Genomic DNA, 17,242 nt, shown 5'->3' with positions numbered 1-17,242 from the left:
CCCAGGTATGTGCATTAGCATCATCATCATCATCATTTTGCCCTTGAAGGAGGATTTAGAGGTCAAATGCACCATGATATTTTAAATGGTGTATATGGTATTTTCTGTGTTTAACATTTATAAGACTCATTATTTTTGAGTTAGAAGGCTTTTTGTCAAAAGTTAGCCTTGAAGACCTTGGTGGATGTAAGACCAATTTTAACAGACACACTAACAAAAACATAACCACCTTGGTCGAGGTAATGATTTCAGGGTGGTATACCAATCTGAAGCATCATCTTTATTAGTAATACCACTATAGACAAACAAGGACAGAGGTTTCCTGGAGATGTACAGATTTAATATGGGAGATAGAAGTATCACATACACATCAAAAACTCTTTCTCTCAACTGGTTTCAGTATGAAGACTGTCATAAGTTATGAAAGGCTGCTCGGAAAGTTTTATTCATTCCATTCTGGACGATTCACTTTTTGACACAACTGTATTACTGAACATTATAGTGTAATTAAAAAAACAAAAAACAAAGCTACGAGTCAGCCAGTGCTGTCCACTTTAGACCCCTTTAGAGGTTTGTTTGTTTTGTTTTTTAAGCCTTTAAGTGTCCCTGCTGAGTGAAGCTCTTTCAAGTTCAAAAGTCCAGGTCAGGATGTGTTATCTGTTTTTCTTCTTGTCTTTCTTGCTCTTGCTCATGGAGCTCTGAGGAGTATTTCCGGAGAGGGCTGTAGCGTGGCCGCTGGACTTCAGATGGTCAAACAGCTTGTTTCTTGTGGAGAACTCGTTATTGCAAGTGACACAACGGAGGTTCACTTCCTTCTGGAGGTGGAAATGGAGATAAGTGATGAAAGTGACGATTGTTTTCTAACAACAAGTGCTGCATTTGAACTAATGAGACAGGGTGAAGCATGTCTCGCCACAGTTCTCACATAATAATTAGGATTTAATTAACAATATTGTACAAAAGTCTTGAGCCACATTTTATTTCTTTAAATTAGGAAATAATGCAAACATACAAGGAAATAAAGCATATAAGTAAAAAAAGTCTTCAGTGAAGAGTAGCTGAATCAACTCAAGGTTCAGATGCATCAGATCATCTCTTTGCTGAATTTTTAAGATAGGCGATACGGTGCTACTACTTTGATCTTCCACTAGCCCTGTTTCCTAAAAAGCTTTTAAGAACATAGTCCAATCCATGCTGAGATATGAGATATTTCCAGCTCTTTGGGGAATCACTTTGTTTCCAAAAATCCAGGGGTCTTTTTGCCTGTCAAGCTGTCATCTGTTTTTTGTAGATTGCAACATCTTTAGACACTGTTGCAAAAGTGCCTAAGGACGCCGTTTAAAATAGATTCTTTGCCAATTTATCTCTGCAGTGTCAATCCAACACTGCTTTATTGCGTGAGTTAGGGCTGAACGATATATCGCATTTGCGATAATATCGCGACATGATCAAGTGCAATTTTCTAACCGCAAAGGCTGCGATTATACTGCGATTATAAGGCTGTCCAAATTACTACCATATCCCAGAATTCATAGCGCGGCCCAGCCAAACTCCAGTTTCCAGCAATGGCGGCCGCTACTAAGTTTTAAAATTACTCATACTAATCTTTCTGGGTCACAAAATAAACTTTTAACATATTTTCAGGCGAGAAAGTAGTTGTGTAAACATCAAATATCTGCTCGGTTTATCAAGATATCCCATATTTGCAAAAGTGCTTCGACGTTTTCAGAGGCGTCTGCTACCCACCAGCTCGACAGCTAGCCGGGAGCTCGAGGATTACTGATGCGGCCGAGAACGGCACAACTCCCGGCACATCATTTTCAGATCACCGCGGAGTTTCGCTGCTCGGGTTAAACGTAATATATAAGTCACTTAGACAACCTAAAAATGTTATTGTTGGGCTTTTTTCAGTGTTTTGTTTGTTCGTGAGTAAATCGGTTTGGCTGAGATTAAAGTTATTAGATTAGATAAAATAAAACTTTATTAATCCCCCGGGTGGGTTCCTCCTTGGTTTTCACACAGCTGACTAAACGTCAAACAGAAAACTTATTAAACAGAAGTATGAGACAGTCGAGAATTTACACCAGTGTCTGGTTATATTTTAGATAGCAAGAAGCAGACGGCCGAGTTTATTAAACTCCACCGAGACAGCGGTGACGCTAATCAGAAGGCTAGACCGTCCAATTTCACGCCTTTAAACTTTAAAGGCGTGTTTGTGTGTGTGTTTATACAATTGCTATTATGTTTGCACTTTATGTGTAATGTTACTGACTGCAGAGATCAGTAAGATGTGTGTATTTTTTATTTATTAGTTTTATTTATTTAATATTATTTTTTAATTGAATGACTGTCTAGTAGTTCACAGATGTCGAAAAACTGAGTGTGGTAAAGCCACTGATTTTTTTTTATGTATATTTCTGCAATCTGCACATTGTACTGACTTTCATTTTAATGTTTACACCAGGGTTCCTTGTCAGCACTTTATGCTCAGATGTTTGTAAGCTAAAAATAAACTATTGTGTATGTTCAAATATACTGTTGTGATTGAAGAAGTTAAATAAAAATGTCAGTCATCAATTCATGCATCACCTCATGTCATCATAACAGAGGTCTGTCTTCCAGGAAAGAACAGTTTAAAATTAATGTAATATAGTATTGGCCATACTATATGATGTATTGCTTGTCTTTGTTTAATAATACAGAAGACAAAGACCTTAAAAAATAATCGCATATCGCATCGCAATCGCAATATTGGGGCAAAAAAATCGCAATTAGATTATTTTCCATAATCGTTCAGCCCTAGCGTGAGTTAGGTGCATACTTTCTTTTTTTGTTGGAATGGTTCATATTTTTCTAGAACATTAACAAACAAAAAAAATGTCTGAAGGTTCAGGTTCAAGGACTGGACTGAAAATGAGTGAAAAAATGTCTAAAGAAAAACTCTGAAAGACCTTCAGAAAATCTGTCTCCTTGAAAGCAAAGTATAAAGAAATGTGGGGCGGCTCAAGACTTTTACACAGTACAAGAAATATTTTTAAATAATCATCTGAATTCTGGATTTTACAAACCTCAGGAAACTGTTCTCCTGTGTGCTGCTTGACGTTCTTTGGTTTGTCTTTTCCTCCTCCCTTCTTTCCCTTCGTCTTCCCAGTGCTGCAGAGGTAACATTCACATCAAGGATACATTTAAAAAAATAATAAAAAATGTTATTACGCTGCACAATTTCACCTAGGAATTGGTTGGTTCCCTCCTCTATCGCACCAAGTTGAGCCCCACACATCCTCAATACAAATGACAGAGATTATTATTATATTATTTTTTTCTCTCCATTTCTTTTCACCCATTTCTTTAACCCAGAATGAAAGAACAAACACTAACTGTCACATTGCTACAACATGCACATTATTGTAAAGGAAAGTACTCTTGAAGGAACACAACTCAATTCATTGTTCTGTTCATTTTGTCCATCATTCGGAAAGATTTTGGGCCATGGTGACATGCTGTCCGGGCTGGGCTATATCATACCGTTCACGGTAATACCGGTAATGTTGGGCAATGATAGGAAAATGAAACCTATCGTGCCTTTGTTTACATACGCGCATGGCGGAAAAAGTATGACGGCGGCGACGCAGAATGAGAACAGCGAAAGTGGATCGTTGAATGAAACGGATGAACCAGAAGTGGTTTGTAAAAATGCTGCAACTTCAGTGTGGAACTGGTTTAGCTTTCGTCCGTCAGATACACAACAAAACACTATTTTTGGTAGCGCATGCTAGCGGGCCGTCGTTATTACCGTGTTTTTTGGAAAATACGGCACACTTAAAATCAATCCTTTGATTTTCTGACAATCGACAGTGCCCCTTATAATCCCGTGTGTCTTATGTATGAATTCTGGTTGTGTTTACTGACCTCGAAACGATTTTATGTACACGGCGCTCGAAAATCTGTCAAATGTTTCAGTACGACTTTGCTAAGCTACGAAGCCGCACCGCTTGATGGATTGTCGGAGCATTACTGCAGGCACCTCGCGGAGTGATACGTACTGTGCTTCAACATAATATTACCGTATTGTGTGTGTATAACCCCTTTTTAAGTTTTGTGGATATTATACATGGTTATGCTGAGGATATGTCGGCCAATTTCCACTGGAAATGCCTTTTTGGTTAAACTGTCAGCAAGGAATTTGCATTTGCACTGTTACATTTGTTATATAACTTTAATGCACATAAAAAACAGCTGCTTGTATAAGTGAAAATACATTGATGGGGTTTTTTTGCACTAATAAAGTTGAGGAGTTGTAAAGTATTTTGTCTAGTGTAAATTATACCGTCAGTTATATCATTATCGCAAATTTTCAAATGTATATCGTGATAAATATTTTGGGTCATGCTGTCCCCTCACTTTTAATAGACTTAACAGGTACTCGTGGCAGCTTTCAAACTAACTCAGAGTTCCTTGCTTCGTTAACTATTACACCACCTATCTCACTCACTCAAACACACACATATCAAATAAAGTGCTCAGGATAAAGTTTAAGGACAGTCTTGTAAGTATAAAAGCACTATAGGAATCTGACTCAAGAACCTCGGGAACAGGAACAACACCGCAGAGTTAACGAGCCATTTAGAAACAATCTGCAGCTAATCAAAAATTTGACATAAACATTAACAAGAGATTGTGCATGTAAGACTGAGAGCTCATATATTCAGGCATGTAGATATATATATGTGTTAAACGGGTATTAATTTTACACCCTGCCAGGCCAAAAAAGTGAGAGCCTTACTCTGGGTGATTACTGCAGTGATTAATGTTTCGGCTGGTAGCAGGTCATTTAACAGCTTTAGCAGCTTCTTAATTCTTGCTGGACCAAGTTGTTCAAGATCCCCATGTTTTATGATCTGGCCGTTGCTGTGGCGATGGCTTGGGGAAATAAGGGAGCGGCCAAGAAGTAAAAACAACTCAGAAGATTGTTGAAACAACTCAAATTGAATTAAGAGCTGCCTGTGCGATATCAAAACCTGGAAGGGTAGTGCTAAAAGTGAGAGCATTTTCACTCCTACAATATGAAGTTTACTCAAGGGACAGGGACTGAACAGCTGTGTAACCTTAAGAAAACCATTTATCAGTGAGGCTAAAGGACACAAAAGGCTTCAGTTTGCCAGGGAGGATTAACACTGGACTCAATGGAAAAAAGTCATGTGGTCCAAGTCTAGATTTACCCTTTGTCAGATTGATTGGTGCATTAGAGTAAGGGGGCTACATAAGTAACTGACATAAGAGGGCTGACGCTGTTGCTGACATTCACGCTTATATTTGTTCTTATGCATTATGTGTTAATTAGCGTGTGGTTTTGCCAGCAGATCAAAAAAAATAAAATTCTGAGAATTTTTTTCCACTCTTTGTTGTCGTCAGTTGTTTTTCTGGGACAAAAACAAAACAAGTAGCCGGACATGCACAGGAGGAATGAGTAGTTGTTGGCTGTGTTGACTCAACGTGTAGTTCCAAGGTCACATCATCTAACTACGTCAGGTTAAGGGTGCAGATTTCCCACTGGAGCATAAACCCCCAGAGGCGGATGAAGTGATGCACCCATCATGCCTAGCGTCTTGCTTCAGTTGGTCGGGTCTAGCTTCAGCAGTGAGGTCAGCTGACTACCTTAATAAACTGAATGACCACATTTTTTCCCACCATTACATTTTTCCTTTCCCTGATGGCACAGCTATACTACAAGATGGGAACGCCAGGATTAATCTGGCACATGAAACATGTCCAGATCTCACAGAGAATCTTTGGGATGTGCTAGAACCGACTTTACGCAGCAATCCGAATTTCCCGTTAATACAAGCTTTTGGTGAAAAAAATACACAAACAACAAAAATGAACAGCCATGCAGTGTATACCATCTTAGCTCAGGTTCTCAGCATGCTTCAACTTCAGCAAGACAGAAAAAAGAGAGAGACAGAGAGAGAGACAGAGAGAGAGACAGAGAGAGAGACAGAGAGAGAGAGAAAACAACAAAACAAAAGCAACACTTGACCAGAAGACAGACCTAGAGACAGATAAGAAACCGAACTGACCTCTTGACCTCTGTGGGAGGTAGATCATCCTGCTTCTCAGGCTCCGTGGGGTCGTCTGCTGACTTCTTGGAGGCATCTTCCTCACAGGTGGTCAGTGCTGGTTCTTCCTCGTCTTCCTCCCCTGGAGCACTTTGCTATGGCATTGGAAAGAGAGGGCAGAAGTCTTCAGAAAGATTCAATTCACAAAACCAGGCAAGAACAACACAAGCGATGATGGTGATGATGGTACGCACTGGGGCCGCTTTCTGCTGTTTTCTTTTCCGCTTCTGTTTTTTGGACAGCCTACAGGAGTAGAAAGAGAGCTCAATAAAAACAACTCAACCTTTTTAATACGATGCATCACCAAGAAGTTAAACAATTAGTATGCTATTAAATGGACTAAATGGGAGCCAAGCGCCACTAAATGGATTGTTTTCACTTATTTGTGCATTCATATTTGTATTACCTCTCCTTTGCATTTTCTCCACACTGCCTGATTTTTACATTTCCTAATGGATTTCTGATTACATTATGCTTGCCAATCAGGGTAGCAGAACAGTAAAAATCAAGTTTTGAGAAGGAAAAAAGACATAAAAAAATACAAAATTAAATATATACTTTTGCCTTGGCTTTTCCTCTTCCTCCTCTTCCCCCTCATTTTCATTCTCACTTCCCTCCAGATGCAAACCAAGTGCATCGTCTTCCTCCTCCAGCTGTTGCCTTAGCAAAGCCACCATCTCCCGATGCTTTTTAGACTTCTCGTGGTTTTTCATGCTGTGAAGAGGTGGTGAAGAAAGGGGGAGAAAAAATATAAAAAGCGTGATGCACACAGATAACAGTGATGACGCTGTTCAAACTCACCTGAGATATATATAAAACAAAGAAAAGTTGCAACCTTTTTGAGTGCAGTGCTGAAAAGGTAACGTTTCACACTCACGCTTTATCTGACTTGAAGGATTTGTCGCACGCTGGGCAGTACAGATCATCGTAATCGTCAATCGTCAGCTCGTCTCCATCCGGCTGCTCGGCCTCTGTGATTGAACATTTACATGCATTTAGTGTAGAGAGACAGCCAGCAAACAGGAGGCTTTACTGTACACAAGCTTTAAATCCTTAAAGTTGGATTAATGCTGCATTCCTTTTACCCTGAAAGTCGAGGAACCAGAGCTGACCATGTTCCAGTTATAGCCCTAGTCATAGCCAGAAAAACAGGCAGAGTTTTTTCTGTTTGATTTTTTTTTTTTTTTAAACCATTCTCCTATCAAAGTAGACCCTCTCAGTCATCACTGACAGCAGCTTTCTTCATCTTGGATTATAAAAGTCAGGGATTTTTGAGTGGGAACTTGGGATTTCGGACTTCCCATTTAATATGAACCACAGCATTAATGTTGATATAATATCAGCACCAATTGTATTTATTAGCACATTTATTTAAACTCAATATGCTTAAGACAAAAATCTAAAAACATACAAACCTGCAAGAGTTTAAGATGAAAACACAAAAAGTAAAATACAAAAAACACACACACATAATGTGTGTAAGTTATTAACAGCAAGCCTGTGATAATAAAAGTGGTTCCGTCTGTTTCTGAGTGTATGCACAGATTTGATTGACCTCAGGTTTGCAGGCAGCTTATTCCAAAGAACAGGACAAGACTCAGACAGTGTTCAGTTCCTGCTGTTCATGCCAGAAAACTGAGGAAAGTTGTGACTGGATATGCTTATTATCAGAGATTTTATAAAAGGAGGAGATCTAGCACACAAAGGCTCCTGAACTTGATCCTACATGGGATGGTGGTTGTCCCACTTTGCTCACAGACAGCCAATCGGCCACTGAATCAGCTGCCTGTGGTGGCAAAAAGTATTCAATGCATCAACAGTTTTCTAAGTAAATACATTTCTAAAGGTGCTATTGACATGAAATTTTCACCATATGTTAGTAACAACCCATCCAATTCACACATGCAAATAATTGGAGGTTTGATTCAAGTTTTTTGTAATAATGAGAAAAGACACAGGGAAGAAAGGAAGGAGCAATAAGGTGTGGAAAGTCATAACAGAAGCTGAAATCTATCAGCAATTACAAAGCAATCTTGCCACTTAGTGCAAATTATTATCAGCTGTTCAGTCCCAACTGATGGCTTATAAAAAAGATGTCTCATTACCAAGGTAATGAAACAAGAAACATCTCATGATGCGTAAAACCAGTGAGCTCTCACAAAACATACTGATAGCAGTATGTTTTGAAGGTTCCAGTGGGCACTGTTGGGGTTATAATCCAGAGGTGGAAAGAACACAATTTCATCATGAACCGACCATGGACAGATGTTCCCCGCAAGATGGACCAGGCTTAGAAGAGTTGTCCAAGAGCCAAGCACCACAAATACTGGGAGAGTACAGTCTGGTCAGATGAGACCAACATTGAACCCTTTGGATGCCATAACACACCATGTTTGGAAGTCAAAAGGCCCTGCATATCACCCCAAAAACACCATACCAACAGTGTAGTTTGGAGGTGGGAACATCACAGTGTGGGGCTGTTTTTCAGCATGTGGCACTGGAACGCTTCATCTAATTGAAGAACGGATGAATGAAAAAAATGTACCGGGACATTCTTGATAATAATCTGCTGCCATCTAGCAGGATGATGAAGATGAAACGAGGGTCGACGTTTCAGCGAGACAATAATCCCAAACACACAGCCAAGGAGACTCAACTGGTTTCAGAGAAAGAAAATAAAGCGGCTAGAATGGCCCAGCCAACCACCTGACCTGAATCCAATTTAAAAATCTATGGAAAGAGCTAAAGCTCAGAATTTATAGACGGGGCTCACGGAGCCTTCAGGATTTTAAAGATGTTTGTGTGGAAGAATGGGCCAAAGTCAATGCATGCGACTAGTTTCTCCATGCAGGAGGCATCTTGAAGGCTGCTAATATTCAGATGCTTGTCATATGCTCAACTATTGGAATATCTGTTCAGGACTCGACAGTAAACGATCAAAGCCAGCAATGAGCACAACCGAAAAACTCACAATTGGCAATTTAAAAATCTGATATTCTGATATAACAGTCGATTTTTTTTCCCTGTCAGCCACACCAAACATCTGTAATTATTTATTTACTCTTTTATGCTCTACTGGGCTCGGGTCAACTGATTCTTGTGTTTGTGGCATTCCAATTGCGTGCCTAAAAACAGGGAAGTTTCAGAGTGGCCTCTAGTGGACAAACTGTGCAATATCAACACAATCATAACATGGTTAATATCTAATATCAGCTGATAATATCGGCCTGCCAATAAATTGGTTGGGCTCAACTGAACATGCAACAGCTGCATGCAGACAGTGTCACACCAATAAAAATGAACACATCACAGCCATTAATCATAAATCAGAAACAAACAAGACACAGTTTAAGGCTACGGCCGCTGCGACTGAGTGACCCCGGCACTCATGATCACAGATGATCAGCCTCGCCGGCATTCGGTGAACTCTCTACTTCCGTTTTATGCAGCCGCAGCGGAAGGTGCACCGACTCCCGCTGAATTCACCACCAGCTGCGCCGCTGTTTCAATGCACGATTAGCCTTCAGGGTCGGCCGTAATACAAACATTATTCCAAGCGATACAATGTCGTCAGATAATGCAAAGGTCCTCATAAAAAATTCGCTCTATGACCTTTCGAGGCCATGCGCTGATCTACAGCCCAGCCTTGGATTTCTCTAACTCATAAAAAAAAAAAAAAAAAGATGTATTGCATGTCACTGAACTGCACTAACTTTAATGACATTGGCTACAGTAACTGTTTACATTCCTACAATTATTTACTTTTTGATACAAGCAGCTTTGAGAAGACCATTCATTATTGTACTACTTGCCATATATCATTTAAAATATAAAAAACATAAAGCAAACAAGGAAATGCTTCCAGTATGTTGCAAAATCCGTGACTGTTTTCTCAGACATGGACTCGATATATGCTCGTGTCTCAGATGTAAAAAAAAACCAACAAGAACAATAATAAAAAACTTCTTTTTTTCAGTATCTGCATCCAGCATCAGTTCATCCAACACTGCATTTACTGAAAACTTTACGCCCACACGACCAACACAGCTTTTTCCCTGCAGACTGCGCCTCAACCTTCATAGTTAAGGTAGCTGTGTTACATCACTTAGAACTCCTAGTCAAGTGCAGTTATGGGAGTAGCATGTCCAGTTCATCTGTATATGGATGTGTCCGTCTCTGATGTGCTGTTGAAGGTTGGAAAGTTAGAAAGCCTATAAACAGATGGGATAAATCCAGGTTTTAATTGGTCTACTGTTTACCAGTAAATGTGTCATCACTGTTTACATATTTGAGGGACCGCATGTTGTGTAGCTATGGAGCTGACCTTCTGAGGGCCCCTTTATAGCTGCCGTTCAGCACGACAAAGTTGATGTCAAATTGACGTCATGTCTGCTGTCGCAAGCCGCAGTTTCTGCCGGTCGTGAACCTCTCGATTTTTGAAACCTAGCGTGTTGCGCCCTTGCCGCTGAGTTGCAGGCATGAGTGCGTGATTGTGTCGGTTTGTAATGATTTATCAGTGCAGAAGGTCAGAGACTGACACATTATACAGAAGTTGCTATAGTTCTAAAAGATCAGACTTAACTGCTCCCACACCAGAGCTGACACGAAGGTGTTGTCTGAGTAACGACACCTATCGTTCAGCAGAATACTGCAGCGATGAGCATTAATACTTGTTGCTGTGTGGTGACGTTACCGACGGCGTATGACATATAATGGGGACACAAGTGTGACATGAGAGAAGGTAACCCTTACCTCCGCCTTCTTCGCTGTTCTTCTCCAGCTCCTCTTCCTCACTTTCAGATGCATCTCCAAACTCTTTTCCGTACTGAGCTTCTATCTGCTGCAGCTCCTTCTCGAGTTCAGACATGGCCGCCCAGCTCTGCTCCTTATACTCCTCTGCCAGTCTTGGATGGACATACAGAGCAGTGTCAGGAAGAAATTTTAAAAACAAAAACTCAAATCTGTCCCCAGCTACTCATCTTTTACTCACTTGGCCTGTTTGAGCTTCTGCTGCCGTCTCAGCTCCTCCACTTTCTTAATCTTCTCGGCATTCTGCTCCTCCACCAGTTTCCTGTGGGCCTGCACGCGGCGGTCGCGCTTACGCACAAAGGCCACCAGCTGTCGCACCAGATCGTTGCGCTCCTTTCGAGCTTTTTCTCGAGTCTTTTTGTTCTCCTTCTCCATGGCCCTCTTCTCCCAGCGGTTGGAGGCCTGCCTCGTATCGTACTCCTCCTTCCAAGCAAAGTTTTTGCGAGTGCAGAAGCTTTGCCAGTAGCCATAAAACACATGCACTACCTGCGATGCAAACACAGAGAAAGCAAGACTTGAAGAGCAGAACACAGATCTTTGTTTGTTTTACGCACGGGAAGTAGAAGCTAAAGGAAAACAAAAAAAAAAACTGCTTTCTGTTTGAAACAGCTGCTGACGTGTGTTTTAAAGCCTTACGGTATCGTAATCACTCTGCGAGTCCCCGAAGGGAGGAAACTCCTCTTCCTCTTCCTCATCTTCCACCTTGCTGTGTTCCATCTCCTCCTTAACAATGGACTCAAAAAGATTCCTGTAAACGGTGTAAAAGCCCTAGGGAGAAAGGAAACAGTAAAAGAAAAAATCTGAGAGACACAAAGAATTTTCTTTCCCACAGTCCCTCAGGGCAGCGCTGCCAGAACGATCAGCGAATGCTGATGCAGTAGCTGGGTTCAGGGTCAAGGCAGGGGCATGCTGTGTAGGCTGAGATGGTACAGCAATATACTTCAGAGTCTACCCTGACCCTCTAGTTCATTGTCATAGCACAAATATTCCACTAGGGGTCAGTCTCGCTCATCAGACACCTTCAACAGCCATTAATGAGCGGTCCACTGAAGCACATTGAAGATGGGAAGATAAAGGATCTCAGATAAATCTCCATCATTAAAATTTACAGCTGTGATCTTTGATTCTAACAAACGACAATCAGCTGATACCACGATCGACCAAAAAACGAATTTGTAGTCTTCAAGTAGGATCTACTTTGATAGTGAACCCCAACTTGATTTGGACCAAGCACACATCAGTTTCATTTTAGACAACAGCGTAACCTCCAAGACTGCACATACAGCTGCATTCAGCTCCAGTGGTTCTTTGTCAAATATATATTTTGGAAATTGAGACAAAAAATATATAAATAAAAAGCCTTGGTAGAAATTTTAATGCTTGCTTTACCTTGGTTTCTTTTATTAATTCACTTTACTACTCTCTCCACACTTTGGCTACGTCCACGCTAGCCTGGATGAATTTGAAAACTGTGTTTTTGTCTGAAAACGCTGCGCGACCACACATCGTTTTCGGTCGTTTTCACAGAGTTGTGCGTCCACATTGAAACGGCCGAAAACGCTTACGTTCCAGTACTGCATATACGTGAAACGCAAGACGATTCAACCTACCTCATTCCTGTCTACCGTTTATTTACTTGCCGGCTCTTTGAAACGTCGCAGCAAAATGCTGAGGAAAAGCCCCGAGTTTTTTCAATGGACTAACAATGAGGTGGAGTTGTTGCTGTGAGTAACACAAAAGTACAAAGTTGCAAAAACGAAGACAATTAAAGAATTTGAAGAAAAGCTGTTATCTCAGGTGTGAGTGGTGCCACAGCTCCAGAGTTGAGTTTCTCTTCCAAATGGCCCCAAACAACTTATGTGGGATTTGTTTTGAGTTCCAGGGCATTTTTATTACAGCCATGGTTATCGCACATCCTATCGAGTTTATCTCACATGGTTTACGCTCCTGGTAAGCCTCACAAACTTAAGCCTTGAATATACTTTCAATATCCACGAGTCTGCAACGGTCTGCTTGGGTAAGAGTGACGTGATGTTTGTTGAGCGGTAAACACTAGGGTCCACATGGACTCCAGTAGACGCCATGTCTGCGGTAGAGTATAATGACAGCTTTAAAACAATTTCTTTTCACGCCCACCAACAGATGCAGCACAGAGAAAAAAAATTACATCATGTTGGCCGGTAGTGTTTTTTGCCTTATTGAATTTCCTACTTTTTTCAATACGCATTTTTATATTTCTGGTCAAAAAAACTAAATTGTGTTAAATAATCTGATGGCTTGAGGCAACACCACCCTTTGCACACGCGATCAAACCCACATATACCTTCTCGTCATCTCCGTAGCCTGAGTAACATGTGACCGTGAAGTACTGCAGCAGGTCAATGCTGTCGTCTTCATAATCCCCACTGAGCCCTCCTTTCAGCAAAGCCTCCCTGTGATTGTCATACCTGTAACACAGGAACAGCCAGAAGCACCAATACAATTTATCAAGTCTGCACAAACCAGTACAGCTCAGACTATGAGCAAGGCTCTGGAATCTGAGGGTCGCATTATTCGGACTGCCGTGTTTGTACGAACCAAGCTCTCTCCTGTGGGTCACTCAGGACGTCATAAGCTGCCTGAATCAACTTGAACTGCTCTGCTGCTTCCTCTGCATTGTCCAAGTTTTTATCTGAAAGTTTCAGAAGGAAAAAAAACAAAACACTTTGTATTAGAGGGACTCCCTTGCCTAAAAGACTTATTGATAACCCCATGAAGCAGCAAATCATGATGGTTACATGTTGGTGCAAGAAACAAATAAAGAGATGAGAAATCCGACAAACACAACACAGTCTATAGCAGTGAATTCCTGCAGTGATGTCAGAAAAACACTCACAGCGATGTCACAGTTCTGAACTGACATCTTTTCCTGTTGTAAATGTTGTGATAACTATTTAAATGCTGTCCCTGACCCAACAGCCTAACTAAACAGGACTACAAATAAACTGAAAAGGGCAAACCCTTTAAGTATTCAAAAATTAGATTCTACGATAACTCAACATTAAATCCACTCCCACAATGCTAAATGTTATACACGTATATCTTAGAAGATGCTAACGTCTCAGTACCATTATTATACTGACAGGTTACTACCACTCACCAGGATGCCACTTCAAGGCCAATTTACGATAAGCTTTCTTCAAATCATCGTCTCCCGCGTCACGTTTCACACCCAACACTTCATAGTGACACTTCATTTTTAAGAGCAATCAAATAAACAGAATCAATGATCACGTTGTCCCAGGTGAGGTTAACGGTAGCATTCGACTAGCGACCGGCTAGCACACCCGCTGTATCTCTGAAAAAGTCAGACTTATTTAGCGGTAGCGACAGTAGTGTGATGTTAGCCCTTACATGTTTACTGTTTCTGTCACTTACAAACACCTTCTATATCTGAAGTTACTTTTAAACGCGTCTTGACACCGTAATACACACCACTGTGTGCGGGACTGTCTGAGCTGAAGCCGCTAAATCTCGCGAGATTTCTTCTTTGCTTCTTTCAAATACCAGTAAATTCAAAGGTGTGGCTGATCTTTGTTGCCCTCTATAGTTCAAACTTGATCTGTGATTTTTTTTTTTCCAGACTCAGAAGTTGTTAATTAATGTTAAAAATAAATACAATAAATAAAATTAAAATTAAAATCCGACTTCTGGTGAAAAATACGTGAAGCATTCAAATCAAGTCCTTTCCGTTCATCACATTAGCAAATGCTGCAGGTTAGATTAGCCTTTCAGCATATGTTTTAATCCCCCCCCCCCCCCAATTTTCCCTTGGGGGTTGCCAGTTTTGCTGCTCTCTCTTCACAAACTGGAAGCACATCACTTTAACTTTCCGTGGTTACAGATCAGAAGGTATCACTACACTTCCTCTCATGCATTTATCCATCAGTTAACTAATTTCCTTTTAATCAGTCTGTATCAAAAACTTCATTTGAAACAAAGTGTCTTTTTTGTGTGTGCATCCTTACATTTGGTTTCAATTTCCTTAATATCCTGTGCATGCGCCCTGATTTTCTGTCTTTTAACAAAACCCCAAACTTAAAATCTGTGGTAGTTTCAAGTTCCATTTTCAAAGTTTGACTCTTTAACTTTACATTTACATTCTAGTTCAATTATTAGTGTCAAATCATAACAAATGCTATCTCACAGTGCTTTGCATTGCAGGTTCAAGACATTTAAACTTCCCTTCAGTAGAAAGAAGCCATCTGGAAGACAAAAAGCAGTGTTAATGGCGTGTACCAGTGACACACAAATGCCTGGAGAGTAAAAGAAAAGAGAGGCGATGTCTACCCACCTTTGTACTTTTAACACTTGTACTTCTTAACCCTGAGGAACCAATGGGGTCAGATCCGACCCCATTGGTTTACTAGGGAAACGATGGGGTCAAATTTGACCCCATGGGTTCTCCAGGGTTAAATTATCTCCTGGATTTTACAAAAAGGCAATAAAGGGAAGCTAATACGAGAGAAATACATGTGTTTTACTGTCACAGTCAATCTTTCACTACTCGTTCCTCCACATCCCTGTCTTCACGAGCTCATGGCGCCCTCTAGTGCTAACAAGAAAGCTTGATGCTTGTTGAAATAACTACTAAAGACCTAAATTTAGTATGTACCTCGCTGAAAACAAAGGTAATTTACAAGACACCCAAACTGCCACACCTCTGTGTTTTATTCTTTTATAATCAATCATTCACTCACCCACCGTGCTCCACCTTAGTCATTGTGAGCACATGAAAACCTACTTAGAACTAAACTTGAGTCATGTTACAATAAAAAATTAAAGAGGACCTTACGTATTTTAAATCTGCCTTCATCTCGTGTTTATGGAGGTCAAAGATGAAAAATAAAACCTATATATAATGTTCAAAAACAAGTAAAACAGCGGCTTGTGTCAGCGGGTTTTGGATTTAGTCCATGGTTACATAAATCTCTGTTTGGGACAATGCAGTAATAATTGCAGAGGTCTTTTTATTTTTATTTTTTTTCCTAATCTACTTTGTTCTGATTAATGCCTTTTGTGTATGTTTCTCCACACGCAACCCTTTGCGTGTCTGCAGTATTGTTTCCACCAACAGGAAGGAGCAGGTAATTATAAGCAGATTAGGAAGTGGTAACAATGACTTGAATGCTATTCTTCTTCATATAGGAAAACATCCCACTGGGTATTGTCATCATCAGTGCCCAGAAAAGAAAAGACATCAGGGCTCATGATGACATTAATAAGGGAATAATAAAAGGAAAGAAAAAAGACCTATGGGTGCATGGCTGCAAGGGTTAGGATATATGTTGTGTGACAGCAGAGATGAAGATGAGGACTTTGTGTGGTGCAGGCAGCCTGGAAACCGTGGCAGCAACATAAGCGTCTTGTCATACTGTATTTCAAAAATAACCAGCCGTTATCAGCATCCTGTACCCTAACATTGGTGATCAGGATAAGCGGTCACACATAGCTGGTTACCAACTCACTTGGTCAACTGAGCAAGTTCTGGGGGAAATGATTATTCAATCCCTTGCAGAATTAGTTTGCTCGTTTACAAAGAAATGTCTCTAAAGAAACAGTCTCTAATCTTCACGGTAGTTTTAATGGAGAGACACAAAAGATAAAACCAGAAAATATAAAACACACACACACACACACACATTACATAAAAGGTATGTACCTGTACTTTTACAGTATTTGGTGAGGAAGAAACACTTTTTGGCTAGTAAAGCGGTAAGACGTTTCTTATAGTTGGTCACCAGGTTGGCAACCAGATCAGGAGGAATTTTGGCCCTTCTCTCTAAATCCTTGTGGTTTCTTGGCTGCCACTTGGCAACTGGAAGCTTCAGCTCCTTCCACAGATGTTCAATAGGAAAATTGGACCTTTGGTGTGGTGAAGCTGTCTTGTACTTAGCAGAAAAGGAGTCCGAAAGCATGACGTTTTCACCTCCATGCTTGACTGTGGGAATAGTGTTCGGGTTGGGTTGATGCCATGCATGATTTTTAGTTTCTTTTGACCACAGTACTTTCTCCCAAGTCTTCTCTGCTTCATTTAGATGTTCACTGGCAACTAGATGGGCTTTAACATTTGCCTTATCGAGCACGGGGACCTTGGTGGTGCTGCAAGACGTCAATGCACTGCAGCATAGTGTGTTATCAAAGGTCTTCTTAGTGATGGTGGTCCCAACTGCCTTCAGAGCCTCCTGTATAGTTTTAGACTGATCTACTACTTTCCTCATGATTATCTTCATCCTATGAGGGAAGAACTTTCATGGAGTACTAGACCGAGGGTGACC

The 17,242-nt window shown here is 40.7% G+C and overlaps 1 protein-coding gene across 2 annotated transcripts; it reads right to left on the bottom strand.

Annotated features, from left to right (window-relative positions):
- Positions 1 to 234: 234 nt before the first annotated feature.
- Positions 235 to 14,471, bottom strand: dnajc21 (DnaJ heat shock protein family (Hsp40) member C21). Of its 2 annotated transcripts, XM_076886581.1 has the most exons (13): positions 14,343 to 14,471; positions 14,065 to 14,262; positions 13,503 to 13,596; positions 13,249 to 13,372; positions 11,562 to 11,693; positions 11,107 to 11,411; positions 10,869 to 11,020; positions 6,994 to 7,087; positions 6,675 to 6,830; positions 6,311 to 6,359; positions 6,078 to 6,211; positions 3,069 to 3,153; positions 235 to 815 (listed from the first exon to the last, which is right to left on the bottom strand). In XM_076886581.1, exons 2-13 carry the CDS (start codon positions 14,159 to 14,161, stop codon positions 654 to 656), a joined length of 1,584 nt encoding a protein of 527 aa, XP_076742696.1. In that variant the 5' UTR covers positions 14,162 to 14,262; positions 14,343 to 14,471; the 3' UTR covers positions 235 to 653. The 2 variants fall into 2 exon arrangements, with proteins under 2 accessions (XP_076742696.1, XP_004549698.3); XM_004549641.5 differs by having other exon boundaries at positions 14,065 to 14,458.
- Between the last annotated feature and the right edge of the window lie 2,771 nt (positions 14,472 to 17,242).

This window comes from Maylandia zebra, linkage group LG7 (assembly GCF_041146795.1).
Source record: "Maylandia zebra isolate NMK-2024a linkage group LG7, Mzebra_GT3a, whole genome shotgun sequence".
In the NCBI taxonomy this organism is placed as follows: domain Eukaryota; kingdom Metazoa; phylum Chordata; class Actinopteri; order Cichliformes; family Cichlidae; genus Maylandia; species Maylandia zebra.
Note: the sequence above shows the minus strand (reverse complement) of the source record. Positions and strands in the feature narration are given on the sequence as shown.